The following is a 21,142-nucleotide window of genomic DNA, read 5'->3' as shown; positions in this document are numbered from 1 at the left end:
AAATATTTTTCAGTACATAACGTACTCAAGCATATAAGATAAACTAACACAGTATTTTCAACGTATATGATAATTTACTCTAGTATTTTCAAGTGGATTGTAACGACTGTGTGTGATAATCTACTAAACTGCTTTCAAGGAACAAAAACTGTTTATCATTTTTCTGGCAACGGAAGAGAACAGCGAATATTAGAACATGGGCAGGTGGATAAGGCTTTCGACTCATAATCTGAGGGTCACAGGTTTGAATCCCCGTCACACTAAACATGCTCGCCCTTTCAGCCGTGGGGGCGTTATAATTCGACGGTGAATCCCACTATTCGTTGGTAAAATAGGGTGGTGATGACTAGCTAGCTGCCTTCTCTCTTATCTTATACTGCTAAATTAGGGACGGTTAACGCAGATATCACTTGAGTAGCTTTGCGCGAAATTCAAACCAAACCAGAATCGTTACAAATATAACATAAATATAATAAAATATAATATAATAAAATAATATAATAATAATAAATATAATAATATAATAAAATATAATAAATAAATATAATAAAATATAATAAATAAATATAATAATATAATAAAATATAATAAATAAATATAATAATATAATAAAATATAATAAAATTATAATAAATATAATTGAATTCAAAACTTACTTAATACAAACCTTGAAACGGATTATGCACTCTTGGCCTTCAGTGTAGTCAGTTAAAACAGTTTCTCGGTCTTTCTACAAGTTTGTCGTTATAAATGTAGTGGTCGGTTCATTGTTAACTTGCGTTTGATTGTTTATGACGTCAAACAATTTAAACTAGGTGCGGGAAAAATAAATTGCACACACTTTATTAAAATAAATTATGTTTCTCGGTCTTTCTACAAGTTTGTCGTTATAAATGTAGTGGTCGGTTCATTGTTAACTTGCGTATGATTGTTTATGACGTCAAACAATTTAAACTAGGTGCGGGAAAAATAAATTGCACACACTTTATTAAAATAAATTATAAAATGACTTCATTGTAAATTTTACATATTTGTAGAAAATAAAGAAACATATACGTAGTTTATATTGTATATCATTAGTTTATCTAAAATACTAATAAAAACACTGGTAGATTTGGTTTGTTTGGAATTTAACACAAAGCTATTCGAGGGCTATCTGCATAAGCAGTCCCTAATTTAGCAGTGTAAGACTAGAGGAAGGCAGCTAGTCATCACCACCCACCGCCAACTATTGGGCTACTCTTTACCAATGAATAATGGGATTGACCATAACATTATAACGCCCTTACGGCTGAAAGGGCAAGCATGTTTGATGTGATGGAGATTCGAACCCGCCACTCTCGAATTACGAGTCGAGTGCCTTAATCACCTAGCCATGCCGGGACACGCTGGTAGAAAACACGTCAACGCAAATACACTTATCATAAACGGACATAGAAATGACAACAACATTAAGAAATGTATTTTAAATGCTTTTAAAACTAGCACTAAAGTAACAGATAGAACCCTGTGTATGAATGGATACAAATATTTTTTTCACAATTTTTTGCCAATGTTCTAAATTAGAGAGAGAAAAAACAACGCAAATGACAAAACAATGAAACCTGAGACACATTAACGTCAGATGTAAAGAAATACAACCGGTGTATTCTTTCAATCTAGTTTCTATTTTACTTTAAGATTTCATTCTGTTAACAACAATATTTAATTAGGATAACTGAAATAATTTCATTAGATAAGTTCAGAGTCACCGTTAATCCCATAACGACATCGGTATTTTCATGACAGCAATATTTATCTAAAGGTAATGTTAAGACAAACGTACATGGACGTGAACTTGGTGCTTCCCTCTCAGACTACCATCAGTTAAATAATGACTGCATTAAGGCTGTTACTAGAACGACACTATATTTTGATAAAATGTTTAAACAACTTTCGTAAATCAAATGTAATAATTAACTACGAAAAATTCTTAAACATGTAAGATTATTTAAGCATTTATCTTGAATAAGGTATAAATATTTATTCTGAAGGAAGTTTAAACCGTTACGCTAAAGAAACGTCACCCTGAAGAATGATTAATATATATGTAAATTTGTTTACTTTCCACTTAACCTTTACCAATAGACTTACCGTTTCTTCGATTATCAGGAAATAGGTTATTCAAAAACACTCTGTCACTTGTAGTAAAATGGTATCCTAGAACAGAACAATTCATTACTTAATAACCTAGAACAGAACAATTCATTACTTAATAACCTACAAGAGAACAATTCATTACTTAATAACCTAGAACAGAACAATGCATTATTTAATCACCTAGAACAGAACAATGCACTAATTAATAACCTAGAACAGAACAATTCATTACTTAATAACCTAGAACAGAACAATTCATTAATTAATAAATAGAACAGAACAATTCATTGCTTAATAACCTAGAACAGTACAATTCATTACTTAATAACCTAGAACAGAACAATGCATTACTTAATAACCAAGAACAGTACAATTCATTACTTAATAACCTAGAACAGAACAATGCATTGCTTAATAACCTAGAACAGAACAATTCATTGCTTAATAACCTAGAACAGAAAAATTCATTACTAAATAACCTAGAACAGAACAATTCATTTACTTAATAACCTAGAACAGAACAATTCATTACTTAATTACCTAGAACAGAACAATTCATTGACTTTACAGCCTAGAATAGAACAACTCATTGCTTAATAACCTAGAACAGAACAACTCGTTGCTTAATAACCTAGAACAGAACAACTCATTGCTTAATAACCTAGAACAGAACAATTCATTACTTAATAACCTAGAACAGAACAATTCATTGCTTAACCTAGAACAGAACAACTCATTGCTTAATAATCTAGAACAGGACAATTCATTGCTTAATAACCTAGAACAGAACAATTCATTAACCTTTATAACCTAGAACAGAACAATTCATTGCTTAATAACCTAGAACAGAACAACTCATTACTTAATTACCTAGAACAGAACAATTCATTACTTAATAACCTAGAACAGAACAATTCATTACTTAATAACCTAGAACAGAACAACTCATTGCTTAATAACCTAGAACAGAACAATTCATCACTTAATAACCTAGAATTGAACAATTCATTGCTTAATAACCTAGAACAGAACAATTCATTGCTTTATAACCTAGAACAGAACAACTCATTACTTAATAACCTAGAACAGAACAACTCATTGCTTAATAACCTAGAACAGAACAATTCATTACTTAATTACCTAGAACAGAACAACTCATTACTTAATTACCTAGAACAGAACAATTCATTGCTTAATAACCTAGAACAGAACAACTCATTGCTTAATTACCTAGAACAGAACAATTCATTACTTAATAACCTAGAACAGAACAACTCATTACTTAATAACCTAGAACAGAACAATTCATTACTTTATAACCTAGAACAGAACAATTCATTGCTTAATAACCTAGAACAGAACAATTCATTACTTAATAACCTAGAACAGTACAATTCATTGCTTAATAACCTAGAACAGAACAATTCATTACTTAATAACCTAGAACAGAACAATTCATTACTTAATAACCTAGAACAGTACAACTCATTACTTAATAACCTAGAACAGAACAATGTTAAATATTAAAACAATTTATTGTACCAGATCTTTGTAACATATTACAACAGTTTTTTTGCCAAGCTCTTTGTTTATTTCTGTCTCAGTTTCAGCACCCTGTTGTTTTGGATAAATTTAAAATATCTTGTTTTTTTATCCTTTCTAAGATTTATATATAAAAATTAGAAATGTCTTCCTGCTATTACTACTAATGATTCTTGATACGTGGCTGTATTTTGTATATGTAAATATGTTACTTGTTTTAGTGCTGACAGGAAGTTATAACTACGTACGTATGATGATAACTGGATACTGGAAAACACATTATTAACATACAGAGATAAATAGAGGTTATTTAGCAATGAAACTCAAACATATTTTACACAGGTATACTGATAATTAGAAACTACAAAAAAAAACGTAATAATCAAAATATTAATAATTAAGATTCAGCACAAAAAATTGGTTCACACTAACACTAATAATCAATGTAAAAATACAAAGGTTAAATACGTTATGTTAAAACGATTCTTAACATGTAAATCACGTGAGTCACAGTCGATTTTTGTGGTGAGGAGGGATGTATAAGAACTACTTTTTATAGTTGTTTGTCGTTCTGTAGGGTAGTGTGACAACTGATCTGTTTTGACAAGAATATTTATAAAAAAAAAACTATTTCTGAATCACAGTATTCGTACAATTGTTGTTGTTTAAAATTAAGCACAAAGCTACACAATGGACTATTTGTGCTCTGCCCACCACGGCTATCGAAACCCGCTTTTTAGGGTTGTAAGTCCGCATACATACTGTTGAGCCACTGGGGCGCTCGTACAATGAGATATGAAGATATATCAAGGGAGGGATGAGAATATGGGATATTCCTTGTGCTTAATTGTTCGGTTGGGTTTGAATTTCCACCAAGGATACACGAGGCTTATCTGCGCTAGTCGTCCCTAATTTAGCAGTGTAAGACTAAAGGGAAGGTAGGTAGTTATCACCACCAACTTTTCTACTACTTTTTTACCAACGAATAATGATATTGACCGTCACATAAATCCTACACGGCTAAAAGCGCGCGCATATTTGGTACGATGGAGATTCGAACCCACGACCATCAGATCACTAGTTAAGTGCCTTAACCACCTGGCCATGCCGGGCCGCTTAATGGTATTAGAAAACAAATAAATACATACCAGCTTGGAACACGGAAGGAGACCTCGAACCTTGTTCTGTCAAGCAAGTTAGGGCGTTTTGTGATACTCTGAGAAACGTAAAACGTTAGTGACACAAGCCCTAAGTGATAACATAATTAAAGAAGTGTATCTCTGACGGCTGACATGGGTGTTAACAATTTTCCTTAAATAAAGTAGAGAATAACATTTCGACCTTCTGAGATCATCTCAGGTTAACAAAGAGTTAACAAAGTTAACAGGTTAATCTGAAGATGACGTAAGAAGGTCGAAATATTCTCTCTTTATTTTGGTAAAATGTTAATATCCGTATCAACTGTCCTGAATATTTTTTTACTTCAAGTGGGTTTCTCGTCGTTACGAATGACCAAGAAGGACAATTGGGAAAGCGACACAGGTCACGTGCACAAAAGTTACGCCACTATATTTTCGTTTACTCTCGCATATCTCAGGACGCCGGAGAATAAAATGAATATTTACGCTATTACATACATGTCAGGTCGCCAAACGCAGAGCCTTTAAATATCCTTGTGGTGAGAAGGTTGAATTCACTAGAAAACTGTCGCCTTCGTACATTAATTTTATTCTAAGCAAGAAACAGCGGTGTGTCATGTACCTTGTAATTATGTTTTCAACTAACAATGGGAGAAGACATAACAATGTACCTTGACACGTAATTTGTAATTAATTTTTGAAAGTAACAATGGGAGAAGATATAACAATGTACCTTGATATGTGGTTTGTAATTAAGTTTGGAGCTAACAATGGGAGAAGATATAACAATGTACCTTGATATGTGGTTTGTAATTAAGTTTGGAGCTAACAATGGGAGAAGATATAACAATGTACCTTGATATGTGGTTTGTAATTAAGTTTAGAAGTAACAATGGGAGAAGATATAACAAGGTACCTTGACATGTGGTTTGTAATTAAGTTTGGAGCTAACAATGGGAGAAGATATAACAATGTACCTTGATATGTGGTTTGTAATTAAGTTTGGAGCTAACAATGGGAGAAGATATAACAATGTACCTTGATATGTGGTTTGTAATTAAGTTTAGAAGTAACAATGGGAGAAGATATAACAAGGTACCTTGACATGTGGTTTGTAATTAAGTTTGGAACTAACAATGGGAGAAGATATAACAATGTACCTTGACATGTGGTTTGTAATTAAGTTTGGAGCTAACAATGGGAGAAGATATAACAATGTACCTTGATATGTGGTTTTGTAATTAAGTTTGGAGCTAACAATGGGAGAAGATATAACAATGTACCTTGATATGTGGTTTGTAATTAAGTTTAGAAGTAACAATGGGAGAAGATATAACAAGGTACCTTGACATGTGGTTTGTAATTAAGTTTGGAACTAACAATGGGAGAAGATATAACAATGTACCTTGACATGTGGTTTGTAATTAAGTTTAGAAGTAACAATGGGAGAAGATATAACAAGGTACCTTGACATGTGGTTTGTAATTAAGTTTGGAACTAACAATGGGAGAAGATATAACAATGTACCTTGACATGTGGTTTGTAATTAAGTTTAGAGCTAACAATGGGAGAAGATATAACAATGTACCTTGATATGTGGTTTGTAATTAAGTTTGGAGCTAACAATGGGAGAAGATATAACAATGTACCTTGATATGTGGTTTGTAATTAAGTTTAGAAGTAACAATGGGAGAAGATATAACAAGGTACCTTGACATGTGGTTTGTAATTAAGTTTGGAACTAACAATGGGAGAAGATATAACAATGTACCTTGACATGTGGTTTGTAATTAAGTTTGTAGCTAACAACGGGAGAAGATATAACAATGTACCTTGATATGTGGTTTGTAATTAAATTTGGAGCTAACAATGGGAGAAGATGTAACAATATACCTTCATACAGTGGGGCGCCATTAAGTCATGGACCAGTAAACTGCGAAATCGCTTAAGTCGCTGCAGCAAGTCTTGTGAGCGAGGATTATCGCGGCTCACCGCTAATTTAAGAACGTGTAAAACGCGGCTTACGAATTTAATCCTGGCTTTATAACTTCAGGGGATATTTAAAAAGGATTTGCTTTAATTTGGGAAATAACTAAAATATATTACAATAGAAATCGACCGTTAATCTACCTTATCCGCTCTCTATGCCAGCTTTATGGAGGCCGCCATTGTTACCGAATCACACCTCTCCATACATTAAAGTTAATCCGCGGTAAATCCGTGAAAAAAAGTGATCAATAATTAAAGTATTATTTTTAATTTGATAATCCGATATAATGATCACGCAATGGCCCGGATGAGACGCCTCGGCGGAGCTGTTGGCGACTTCGGCTTTTCAGTCACAAAGATTTTAGCCGCGGACCACTTAAGCCACGGTTAAGCAGGTTCACCCCCAAATACCGCGGCTTAACGGCGCTCCACTGTATGTGGTTTGTAGTTAAGTTTGGAGCTAACAATGGGAGAAGATATAACAATGTACCTTGACATGTGGTTTGTAATTAAGTTTGGAAGTAACAATGGGAGAAGATATAACAATGTACCTTGACATGTAGTTTGTAATTAAGTTTAGAAGTAACAATGGGAGAAGATATAACAAGGTACCTTGACATGTGATTTGTAATTAAGTTTGGAACTAACAATGGGAGAAGATATAACAATGTACCTTGACATGTGGTTTGTAATTAAGTTTGGAACTAACAATGGGAGAAGATATAACAATGTACCTTGACATGTGGTTTGTAATTAAGTTTGGAACTAACAATGGGAGAAGATATAACAAAGTACATTGACACGTAATTTGTAATTAAGTTTGGAACTAACAAAAGGAGAAGATATAACAATGTACCTTGATATGTGGTTTGTAATTAAGTTTGGAACTAACAATGGGAGAAGATATAACAATGTATTATGACACGTAGTTTCTAATTAAGTTTTGAAACTCACCATGTGCTATACATGTATTTTACTGATTCTTTGTGCACGTATCTTAACAATGTACATTACAGTATTCAGTTTAAAGTTATAAAGTAGAATAATTCTTCAGTGTCAATAATTCGATCCATGTCTTCAGCATAAACAAGTAATATCGTATCTGTTTATAAAACTTATATGATCATATATGTGTATTTGATTAAAGTATAAATCTCTTCCTACATACGTTTTGTATTTCCGTTAGTTTCAAGGAATCTAGTTCTTAATAATTTGATTTAAAATAATAAAACATATCCGTCATAATGCATAATAATATCAGTGGAAAATAACTCTCTTAAGAAAATCGATAAGCGAACTAGCACGAGCTACAAGGTAATCACCCATTTCACTGAGGTAATTATATATCTATTAATTTCATTCGGTTTGATAAGCGTTGGAATTGTGATGTAATAATTATTATCAAGTCGGATTGTTGGAGACAGCAACAATTCTATTGACCTGAATAAATTAGCATGTGATTTTCAATATGTTAATGAGCCATTATATTGATTAGAAAGTTGAAACCTTTTATCTTGGGTGACTGAAACCCCAGATTACTGTCACTGTATAAATGGCAGAATTTTGAAGTAACCTTTCAGTACCTTTAGGTATACCAACTCCATATCAATTAACAATTGACACGACCAGTTGCCACAGTAATTTACAATACCAAAGTTTTACTAATCTCGTCGGATAACTTTGTGGAGATTTGTTTTACTAGTTTAGCGCAAGTATTAAAAACTCTTTGTGTACAACCACTACTCTTAGTTGTTTGTTAAATGAACTAAAGACAATATCCGTGTCATTTTTAAGATCCGATAACTGGTGTTTTGTTTGTTCAAATATGAATTAAACCAACTCTATTGTTGACAACATTGTAGCTTTCCTTCGGGCATGGCCAGGTGGTTAAGGCGCTCGATTCGTAATCTGAGGGTGTCGGGTTCAAATCCTCGTCACACAAACACGCTCACCCTTTCAGCCGTGGGGCGTTATAATGTGTCGGTCAACTCAACTATTCGTTGATAAAAGAGTAGTTCAACAGGTGACGGTGGGTGGTGATGACCAAAGACGGCTAGTGCAGATCTCCCTCGTGTAGCTTTGGCGCGAAATTCAAAACAAGAACAACGTCCTTGGGTCAATGTCCATGCATGGACAGTGCCCTGAAACGGGTTTGAGTACGGTGTCATACTTTGGCCCACAGCTATAACACTTAACAAACCCTGAACAATAGACGCCATCAACGTTCGGGATGGAGGAAGAGGTCTAATGCACCTGACCCTCCTGTGTATTTAACATTAACACGAAATACGGACACAGAAAAGCTCACAACTGGGAAGAACAGACAAATTAGATCAGTCGTTGATCCTACTTGAAAACAAAGAAAGGACGAAGAAATATGTTGGAAAAAAAGTGTTGATTACCTTCGAACTTTTTATCTGTCTGTTGAACCTCAGTTTCTGTGGTAGTCACAACAGGGGGTGGAATACCTGTGTAGAAAATAGTAAACAGATTATGAAGAGAAAACTGAAAAACAATTAACTTCTACGATTATTTCTAACAAGTTTCTGACAATGAACCTTGTTTAGCTTACTTAATTCACACAGAATTCCATTAAGTTCAGAGAGGAATCTCCGCCCCTTTCTGTCAGGAGAATGTATGACTAGTTTGGACTGCTGTACAGATGTGTTTATATCGTAGAAACTTACTCCACCATCGATTTCTAATAGCAGCGATATTCACGTTACATGTTCATGTGCAGAATGTCACATTGGCAGCATGTTATAAGACACTTTCTCATTTATCGAATGTTAGAGAATTGGAACCTGATGCTCCACAAATAGATTTCACTTGTATTTTAAGCTGGATGTTTTCATATCGTTTTACTGTTTTGTTTTTATGAACGTGAATATTGATGTATTTTAATAACCAAGTTCTCTAACAACAAGCAGACCTCTGTAAAACGTGGTTTAAGGAAAGTAAGAACACAACAACTGGTGTCAGCGATATAACAGTAAAACACGTGCTGTAAGAAACGTCATAATAAAATAGTCAGTGTAAGCAGCTTAAAATTAATTATATGTAAAAAAATTTGTCGTTTAGTTCAATAACAAATGGTAGATATTTCGAAACATTCAACCTTATATAACCACCATATTCTCTGATTCATGAATAACTATTTTTAACAAAATTATTAATTAATGTTTTTTTTCCAAATACAAAAACAAAGAAAAAGTTTTGCGAAACTGGGTTAGAGAAATCAGTGATGTCGAGAAAACCCACTTGTAGAGAAATATTTATGTAAAAACGGCTCGTTTGGGTTGAGAAAATATTTTACGTAGAAGAGCGAACAACGTTTCGACCTTCTTCGGTCATCGTCAGGTTCACAAAGAAAGAAAGAGGTAACTGACCGGAAGCTGACCACATGTTTGAAAGGGGTTGTGTAACCGAGTGTCGGAATATAGAGGGCGGTGTTAGATGTTTGAATATATAATTTTATTTATTTTATTATATTAATATAGGTATAAAGACGTTCCTTTATATTGGTTTATTTTGGGTTTAAGTTGTTGTATAAGTAAGGCTTCTTTAATTTTGCGTTTGTTTATGTTTGTTTCTTTATTTAGTATTTGAGTGTTTTCTATGGTTATGTTGTGTTTATTTGACTTGCAGTGTTCGAAAACGTGTGAAGGTGACTTTTTATGTTCTTTGAATCTGGTTTCCATTTTTCTAATTGCTTCTCCAATATAGAAGTCGTGGCAGTTATCACATTGTATTTTATAAATAATGTTGGTATGGTGTTTGTCAGTGCAGTTTTTACATAGTATAGACTTCAGTTTTGTGCCTGGGTTTTGAATAAATTTGGTATTAACTGGAATGTCATATTTTGTTACTAGTTTTTGCCAAATGTTGGTTATTTGTTTGCTGATGTCAGGAATATATGGTATACAGCAGTATATGGTTTCGTGGTTTTTTGATTCGTGAGATATATTTACTTTGTTGGTTGATTTTGCTTTTGTCTAGGTGTGTGTGTATAATGTTTTCTACGGTTTGTGGAGGAAACTTATTGATGTTGATGAATTATTGTTTTATTTTGTCTAATTCATCGTTAATTTTATCTGGCAAACATAGTTTTATGGCTGTGTTTATTTGGTTTCTTAGTATGTTGAGTTTTTTTTTTGTTTCATGTGCTGAGTCCCAAGGAATGTATAGTCCAGTATGGGTGATTTTTCGGTGGATTTCTGTTTGAATTGTGTATCAGTTCTTGTAATTTTGAGGTTAAGAAATGATATTTGATTGTTTTCTTCCTGTTCACATGTGAAGTTGATGTTGGGATGTATAGAGTTAATGTGATTGAAAAAATTAAGTATGTGTTCTGTAGATTTGAATCCCGCAACCGTGTCATCTACATATCTGTACCAGTATAGTGGTGGATGTAATGCTGTGTTAATTGCTTGTGTTTCAACTTGTGTCATAAAAATATTGGCTAGAACTGGCGATACTGGGTTGCCCATGCTTAGGCCATTTGTTTGTATATAGTTTTTTGTTGTTGAACAAGAAGTTTGTCTTTATCGTGGTGAATTCTATGAGGGTTGCTAATTGGTTACTTGGAATGTCTGTAGTTGGGTTAGGGTCTCGGATATAGAGTTCTAAGGCTATCTTGCAGGCTTCAGTGGTTGGGACTTCTGTAAAGAGGGATATAACATCGAAACTGGCCATTAAGGCTTTATGATTAAGTTGATTTAGATTAGACTTGAAATTAAAAGAGTCTTTGATGAATGAGCTGGCTGATGTTACATATTTGGAGAATGCCCATGCTATGTATTTACCAAGATTTTAATTAAACGATTCATATGTGGACATTATTGGTCGTAATGGACAATCTGGTTTACGAGGTTTAGGGATGCCGTATATTTGTGATGTGCGTGAATCGGTTTTACGTAGGTAGGAATAAAGTGTTTGTGAAATTATGTTGGCTTTTTTCATTTTCAGTAGTAATTTGTTTAGTTGCATTTCGTGTGTCTTTGTTAAATTTGTGTGTATTGGTTTAAATTTGTTCGTGTCTGATAGGATGTTCTTCATTTTTTGGATGTATTCATTCGTGTTCATTATGACTATAGAGTTTCCTTTATCTGCTTTTAGAATTTTAATGTTTTTGTCTTGTTTTAGGTTTTTAATGGAATTAATGTCTCTTTTTGTAAGATTGTTTTTTAGCTTTCTGTTTTGGGAAATTATGTTGACGGTTTTGTGAGAAAATTCTTTGAAAAAATCGTTTAAGATGTTGTTTTTAGATGTTTCTTGAAAATATAACGTTTTAATTTTACCTGGGAAGTTTGGCTGTTGGATGTCAATAAAATTATCTAAGTTGTCTTCTTTCTGTTGGTTGTTTCCTTGTCTTTGTTTTCTGTAGAAAGTATCACAAGTCTCCTGGCTAGATCTTCTAAACATGTTTTATTTCTATGGTTGGAATGTACCTTGGTGCTATTGTGAAGTTGAGTCCTTTGTTAAGTAGATGTATCTCGTCTGTGTTTAATTGTTGGTCGGATCTGTTAATTCTAGTAATCACCAGATAAAATTAACAATGAATTAGACAAATTAAAACAATACTTTATCAACATCAATACGTTTCATCCATAAACCGTAGAAAACATTATATGTACACACTTAGACAGAAAGCAAAATCAACCAACTAAAGTAAATATATCACGAATCAAAAAATCACGAAACCATATACTGCTGTATACTATATATTCCTGACATCAGCAGACAAATAACCAACATTTGGAAAAAATTAGTAACAAAATATGACATTCCAGTTAATACCAAATTTATTCAAAAACCAGGCACAAAACTGAGGTCTATACTATGTAAAACTACACTGACAAACACCACACCAACATTATTTATAAAATACAATGTGATAACTGCCACGACTTCTATATTGGAGAAACAAGTAGGAAAATGGAAAGCAGATTCAAAGAACATAAAAAGTCACCTTCACACGTTTTCGAACACTGCAAGTAAAATAAACACAACATAACCATAGAAAACACTCAAATACTAAATAAAGAAACAAACATGAACAAACGCAAAATTAAAGAAGCCTTACTTATACAACAACTTAAACCCAAAATAAAACAATATAAAGGAACGCCTTTATACCTATATTAATATGATGAAATAAATAAAATTATATATTCAAACATCTAATACCGCCCTCTACATTCTGACACTCAGTTACACAACCTCCTTTCAAACATGTGGTCAGCTTCCGGTCAGTAACCTCTTTCTTTGTGAACCTGACGATGACCGAAGAAGGTCGAAACGTTGTTCGCTCCTCCACGTAAAATATTTTCTCAACCCAAACGAGCCGTTTTTACATATATATGGGTTAGAGAAAAGAAAATCTACTTCATATGATCTTCCCGTTACTTTCAAAAGTTCTGTAATCAAAGATTTGATATCATTGAGTTTTAGTAAGGTACAGAACTACTTTAATAGATGTTAAAGTTAGTGATGTACATCATTTCTTTGATGGATTATACAATTAGTGATGTATAACACTACTTTAATTGATGTTACAGTTAGTAAATTAGAACACTACTCTTATAAATGTTACAGCTAGTGATATAGAGCAATACTTTGAGAGATGATAGTGGTGTAGAGAATTATTTTAATACATGATACATATCGTGATGTACAGAACTACTTTAATAGATGTTACAGTTTGTAAAGTACAACTTTAACATATGTTACAGTTAGTGATGTGTAACACTATTTTAATACATGATACATATCGTGATGTACAGAACTACTTTAATAGATGTTACAGTTTGTAAAGTACAACTTTAACATATGTTACAGTTAGTGATGTGTAACACTATTTTAATAGATGATACATTTAGTGATGTACAGAACTACATTAATAGATGCTACAATCAGTGATGTACAGAACTATATTAATAAATGTTACAGTTAGTGATGTTCAACACTACTTTAATAGATGTTACAGCCAGTAATGTACAGAACTACTTTAATAGATGTTGCAGTTAGTGATATAAAACATTACTTTAATAAATGCTACAGTGCACAGAACTGTTTTACTAGATGTTACAGTTAATGGTGTACAGAACTACTTTAATAGATGTTACAGTTAATGATGTACTATAGTACTTTAATAGATGTTACAGTTAATGATGTACTATAGTACTTTAATGGATGTTACAGTTAATGATGTACTATAGTACTTTAATAGATGTTACAGTTAATGATGTACTATAGTACTTTAATAGATGTTACAGTTAATGATGTACTATAGTACTTTAATAGATGTTACAGTTAATGATGTACTATAGTACTTTAATGGATGTTACAGTTAATGATGTACTATAGTACTTTAATAGATGTTACAGTTAATGATGTACTATAGTACTTTAATAGATGTTACAGTTAATGATGTACTATAGTACTTTAATGGATGTTACAGTTAATGATGTACTATAGTACTTTAATGGATGTTACAGTTAATGATGTACTATAGTACTTTAATGGATGTATTTTGAAATGATATCCGATATTTTTTTTGATATCTTTAAATATATTTACTTTATTTTTAGAATCGTTAGTAAGTGAAAGTTGGTAACCTTGACTTTTGTTAAACATTTTTGAACCATGCATAATCATTTCAAAAACTTTCGAATCTATTTGAACATTTTCTGTTTGTTCCAATATAAATTTTAATGTTCGTCCGCAACCATCCCGAGCGACTGCAGCGTGAGCGCCTAGTTACAACGGCCAGCTGGTTTTCTCTTTATCACTTCCCAATATTAAGATATATATGTTCATGCTAAGCCAGTGATAGGGAGGAGCAAATACTGTCGATCTTTATTTAGCTAAAAATAATTTATTTTTCTTATTAGTTGTAAATAAATGTCTATTCTTGGAAGCTTGCCACATCAGCAGTGAATAAGAGAAAACTTCGGTTCATAAAAACCACTGTTCTTCCCTACGTCCAGTCACCCTCGTTCCCAGATCTCACTTCGCATAACTCAGCTCAGATCGCATGCGACACTAGTGTTTCCGGTTCTTTCTCACAAGCCGTCATTCTAAAAGCTGGTCTTCATGATCATGATATAATAATACTCATCTTGCGGTTACATCTGTCTACGAGTTACGTTCTACTTTAACTGATCGCAGTTTAAGTGCCTGCGATTCATGTAAGACATAGAAATACGTAAAAGTTCTCCAAAATGTCCAATCGCGTAAAACGTATCAAAAATTTTACTTTATCTCAAACTGTAGGTTTGTTTGTTTGTTTTTAATTTCGCGCAAAGCTATTTGAGGGCTCTATGCGCTAGCCGTCCCTAATTTAGCAGTGTGAGGCTAGAAGGAAGGCAGCTAGTCATCACCACCCACCACCAACTCTTGGGCTACTATTTTACCAACGAATAGTGGAATTGATCGTAACTTTATAATGCTCCCGCAGCTAAGAAGGCGAGCATGTTTGGTGCGACGTGGATTCGAACCCGCGACCCTCAGATTACGAGTCGATCGTCGTATCCCAACTGGCCATGCCGGGCCTCAAACTGAAGATGAAACCTCATAAATACAGTAAAGTGAAGCAACTGTCTGAAGTAAAACAATAAATACAGTAAAGTGAAGCAACTGTCTGAAGTAAAACAATAAATACAGTAAAGTGAAGCAACTGTCTGAAGTAAAACAATAAATACAGTAAAGTGAAACAACTGTCTGAAGTAAAACAATAAATACAGTAAAGTGAAGCAACTGTCTGAAGTAACACAATAAATACAGTAAAGTGAAACAACTGTCTGAAGTAAAACAATAAATACAGTAAAGTGAAGCAACTGTCTGAAGTAACACAATAAATACAGTAAAGTGAAACAACTGTCTGAAGTAACACAATAAATACAGTAAAGTGAAACAACTGTCTGAAGTAACACAATAAATACAGTAAAGTGAAACAACTGTCTGAAGTAACACAATAAATACAGAAAAGTGAAACAACTGTCTGAAGTAAAACAATAAATACAGTAAAGTGAAACAACTGTCTGAAGTAACACAATAAATACAGTAAAGTGAAACAACTGTCTGAAGTAAAACAATAAATACAGTAAAGTGAAACAACTGTCTGAAGTAACACAATAAATACAGTAAAGTGAAACAACTGTCTGAAGTAACACAATAAATACAGTAAAGTGAAACAACTGTCTGAAGTAACACAATAAATACACTAAAGTGAAGCAACTGTCTGAAGTAAAACAAATTTTTTGATTTATATACAAAAATGGCTCGTTAGGGTTGACAAACTCTACATAAAATATTTTCCCAACCCAAACGAGCCGTTTTTACATACATATTTCTCTACAAGTGGGTTTTCTCGGCATCACTGAAATTTTTTATTCTTTTTCTCCGCTCTTTATTATCTGTCATGTATTCTTTCGATTTCTTCAGTTTTTAGTCAAATTTTAAGACCTTATAAAGACTTATAGTGCTTCGGTTCAAAGTTATTCTTCCCCCAATGAAATACTAGAATTTATAACTTCCGGTTACTCGATCCCTAATGAAAATCGAGAGTAGATAACGTTCGTTTATTCTACCCCCGGTGAACTCGACTATCTTTAACCTTCGTTTATTTTACCTCCAGTGAAATTCGAGAGAATATGGTTTTCGGTTACTCAACCCCCAGTGAAACTCGAGAGTATATAACGTTCGTTTGCTATCTCCCAATCAAACTCGAGAGAAGATGCCGCTCAGTTAGTGTTCGATACTGTAACACATTTTCTGGCAAATGTGCAAAAAGTTGTCGTCATCAAAAGTTCTTTGTTTCTACGACTTTAGAAATAGTACCTCTAAACTCAAAGTGACTTCCACTCATACCGACTTACATCGCGGGACACTGCATTATTAGACAGTCTTTGAATATTATTCGCATTAGCCACTGGCGCGTGGTACGTGAACAACTATTTACACAGTGGCACGTGGCAAGTCGCCAACCGATAATTTTCCTCTAAATACACCTTTAAAGAATGAAAAAAACTGCTTCAAAAAATAAACGCCTACACTATAACTGGAAGCCCTAATCTCTGCAGGAAACACAGTAGAGGATTTTACAGAACATGGGGAAGAAACACAGTGGAGGATTTTACAAAACATGGGGAAGAAACACAGCAGAAAATTTTACAAAAATGGGGAAGAAACACAATATAGGATTTTACAAAATATGGAAAAGAAACACAGTAGAGGATTTTACAGAACATGGGGAAGAAACACAGTGGAGGATTTTACAGAACATGGGGAAGAAACACAGTGGAGGATTTTACAAAACATGGGGAAGAAACACAGTGGAGAATTTTACAGAACATGGGGAAGAAACACAGTGGAGGATTTTACAGAACATGGGAAGAAACACAGTAGAGGATTTTACAAAACATGGGGAAGAAACACAGTAGAGGATTTTACAAAACATGGGGAAGAAACACAGTACAGGATTTTACAGAACATGGGGAAGAAACACAGTACAGGATTTTACAAAACATAGGGAAGAAACACAATAGAGGATTTTACAGAACATCGGGAAGAAACACAGTAGAGGATCTTACAGAACATGGGAAGAAACACAGTAGAGGATTTTACAAAACATGGGGAAGAAACACGGTAGAGGATCTTACAGAACATGGGAAGAAACACAGTAGCGGATTTTACAAAACATGGGGAAGAAACACAGTAGCGGATTTTACAAAACATGGGGAAGAAACACAGTAGAGGATTTTACAGATAATGGGGAAGAAACATAGTAGAGGATTTTACAAAACATGGGGAAGAAACACAGCAGAGGATTTTACAAAACATGGGGAAGAAACACAGTAGAGGATTTTACAGAACATCGGAAAGAAACACAGTAGAGGATCTTACAGAACATGGGAAGAAACACAGTAGAGGATTTTACAAAACATGGGGAAGAAACACAGTAGAGGATTTTACAAAACATGGGGAAGAAACACAGTAGAGGATTTTACAGAACATGGGGAAGAAACACAGTGGAGGATTTTACAGAACATGGGGAAGAAACACAGTAGAGGATTTTACAGAACATGGGGAAGAAACACAGTAGAGGATTTTACAGAACATGGGGAAGAAACACAGTAGAGGATTTTACAGAATATCGGGAAGAAACACAGTAGAGGATCTTACAGAACATGGGAAGAAACACAGTAGAGGATTTTACAGAACATGGGGAAGAAACACAGTGGAGGATTTTACAGAACATGGGGAAGAAACACAGTAGAGGATTTTACAAAACATGGGGAAGAAACACAGCAGAGGATTTTACAAAACATGGGGAAGAAACACAGTAGAGGATTTTACAGAACATCGGGAAGAAACACAGTAGAGGATCTTACAGAACATGGGAAGAAACACAGTAGAGGATTTTACAAAACATGGGGAAGAAACACAGTACAGGATTTTACAAAACATAGGGAAGAAACACAATAGAGGATTTTACAGAACATCGGGAAGAAACACAGTAGAGGATCTTACAGAACATGGGAAGAAACACAGTAGAGGATTTTACAAAACATGGGGAAGAAACACAGTAGCGGATTTTACAAAACATGGGGAAGAAACACAGTAGAGGATTTTACAGATAATGGGGAAGAAACATAGTAGAGGATTTTACAAAACATGGGGAAGAAACACGGTAGAGGATTTTACAAAACATGGGGAAGAAACACAGTAGAGGATTTTACAGAACATCGGAAAGAAACACAGAAGAGGATCTTACAGAACATGGGAAGAAACACAGTAGAGGATTTTACAAAACATGGGGAAGAAACACAGTAGAGGATTTTACAAAACATGGGGAAGAAACACAGTAGAGGATTTTACAGAACATGGGGAAGAAACACAGTGGAGGATTTTACAGAACATGGGGAAGAAACACAGTAGAGGATTTTACAGAACATGGGGAAGAAACACAGTAGAGGATTTTACAGAACATCGGGAAGAAACACAGTAGAGGATTTTACAGAATATCGGGAAGAAACACAGTAGAGGATCTTACAGAACATGGGAAGAAACACAGTAGAGGATTTTAGAGAACATGGGGAAGAAACACAGTGGAGGATTTTACAGAACATGGGGAAGAAACACAGTAGAGGATTTTACAAAACATGGGGAAGAAACACAGCAGAGGATTTTACAAAACATGGGGAAGAAACACAGTAGAGGATTTTACAGAACATCGGGAAGAAACACAGTAGAGGATCTTATAGAACATGGGAAGAAACACAGTAGAGGATTTTACAAAACATGAGGAAGAAACACAGTGGAGGATTTTACAGAACATGGGGAAGAAACACAGTACAGGATTTTACAGAACATGGGGAAGAAACACAGTGGAGGATTTTACAAAACATGGGGAAGAAACACAGTAGAGGATCTTACAGAAGATGGGAAGAAACACAGTAGAGGATTTTACAAAACATGGGGAAGAAACACAGTAGAGGATTTTACAGAACATGGGGAAGAAACACAGTGGAGGATTTTACAGAACATGGGGAAGAAACACAGTACAGGATTTTACAGAACATGGGGAAGAAACACAGTGGAGGATTTTACAAAACATGGGGAAGAAACACAGTAGAGGATTTTACAAAACATGGGGAAGAAGAAACACAGTAGAGGATTTTACAGAACATGGGGAAGAAACACAGTGGAGGATTTTACAGAACATGGGGAAGAAACACAGTACAGGATTTTACAAAACATGGGGAAGAAACACAGTGGAGGATTTTACAAAACATGGGGAAGAAACACAGTGGAGGATTTTACAAAACATGGGGAAGAAACACAGTAGAGGATCTTACAGAACATGGGAAGAAACACAGTAGAGGATTTTACAAAACATGGGGAAGAAACACAGTGGAGGATTTTACAGAACATGGGGAAGAAACACAGTACAGGATTTTAGAGAACATGGGGAAGAAACACAGTGGAGGATTTTACAAAACATGGGGAAGAAACACAGTAGAGGATTTTACAAAACATGGGGAAGAAACACTTAAGAGGATTTTAGAAAACATGGGGAAGAAACACAGTAGAGGATTTTACAAAACATGGGGAAGAAACACAGTAAAGGATTTTACAAAACATGGGAATCAAAAATCACATAATATTCGGAAATGTAGGCTTTCTCGAAAAGCGATACTTGGAAAACGCGTCAGTTTTTTTACGTACTGTCGGTTGTTTTGAGTAGGTTATTCCTATAACTAAGAATTGTCCTTCGATTCTCCACCTCTTGAGTGAGTACGTTTGGAGCAAAGGGAAACAAAACTGTGCATTTCAAGTGGTTTCTTAATAAAAATTAGCACATGGCTGCTTCAACAGATTTCATTATTAACGATTTCTGTCGGTGAATATTTCATCCGATTGATCAGACGATCCATTCTAAGTCACTTCTACCTGCTCGCTGTTTAACAATAGCAAATATAAATACAGATACACCTGAGTTTTCGTACTTCCACACTTGCCAAAGTTTAATTTGTTTAAATTACAAGAGTCGAACAGAACCCATTCTTCTATTGGTGCTCTGTCTCTTTCATTGACATGCGTATTAAAGATGTATAATTTTTCACTGCGAATTCTCGTAGGCTTACGAACAGAAGAAAAAACTGGGTTAGCTTGTTTTGAGGAACGATCTTATAGGTTCCCCACAAAGAGAAACGTTCAGAATGTTACCCAAACTTAAGGCACGAACTTGTAATTCAAAGTTAAACTTTTATATTTCGCGAAGCATTGAAGAAAAAAAAATATAGATTGGATTCAATTAGGTAACGCAGACTTCAAGAGTGTTTCAAAGATACACAAAATCACATCACTCGATAAGAAAAATATCTTCGATTTTCGTTCAATACGAGAAGAGCAGTTTTAGACATCCGACAGTTGACATAGTCACGATCAGATATTTATATCTACAGTGTGCCAAAAAATGTTATCTTTGTACGGATCATTCTACACGTTTCTCTTCATGATGACCTCTTTCCTTTTTCTATCTCTCTCTTACGGAACTGTTTTTGTCAAGGTCTCTTCCAGAATATCGAAGAGCAAAAGTTGAAGATAAAGTGTTGAAAAGATTTTGGACCATGACCAACAAATGAAATTTGGTTTTCTTTTAATATTTCAAAACTAAAGCGGTAAATACAAGAACAAAACGCCTAAATCACCAAAATAAAGAAACATTACTGTTCAATTGTACCTAAATAAAAACCCAAGATAAAGTTACATTACAGGTTCCATTGTACATTAACAATAGACCAAAGATAAAGATATATTACTGG

General features: G+C 34.1%; 1 protein-coding gene across 1 annotated transcript in view; it reads right to left on the bottom strand.

The window, feature by feature from the left end:
* Positions 1–2,110: 2,110 nt before the first annotated feature.
* Positions 2,111–21,142, bottom strand: part of LOC143241698 (lachesin-like) — a 44,671-nt gene continuing 25,639 nt past the window's right edge. Inside the window, exons 5-6 of the mRNA XM_076484928.1 lie at positions 9,212–9,277; positions 2,111–2,199 (exon numbers count right to left, since the gene is read on the bottom strand). Coding sequence (XP_076341043.1) covers positions 2,111–2,199; positions 9,212–9,277 — 155 coding nt within the window. The remainder of the gene's footprint in view (positions 2,200–9,211; positions 9,278–21,142) is intronic.

This window comes from Tachypleus tridentatus, unplaced genomic scaffold (assembly GCF_004210375.1).
Source record: "Tachypleus tridentatus isolate NWPU-2018 unplaced genomic scaffold, ASM421037v1 Hic_cluster_1, whole genome shotgun sequence".
Taxonomy (NCBI): Eukaryota; Metazoa; Arthropoda; class Merostomata; order Xiphosura; family Limulidae; genus Tachypleus; species Tachypleus tridentatus.
The sequence above is the reverse complement of the archived record's forward strand: the minus strand, read 5'-3'. Positions and strand labels throughout refer to the sequence as shown.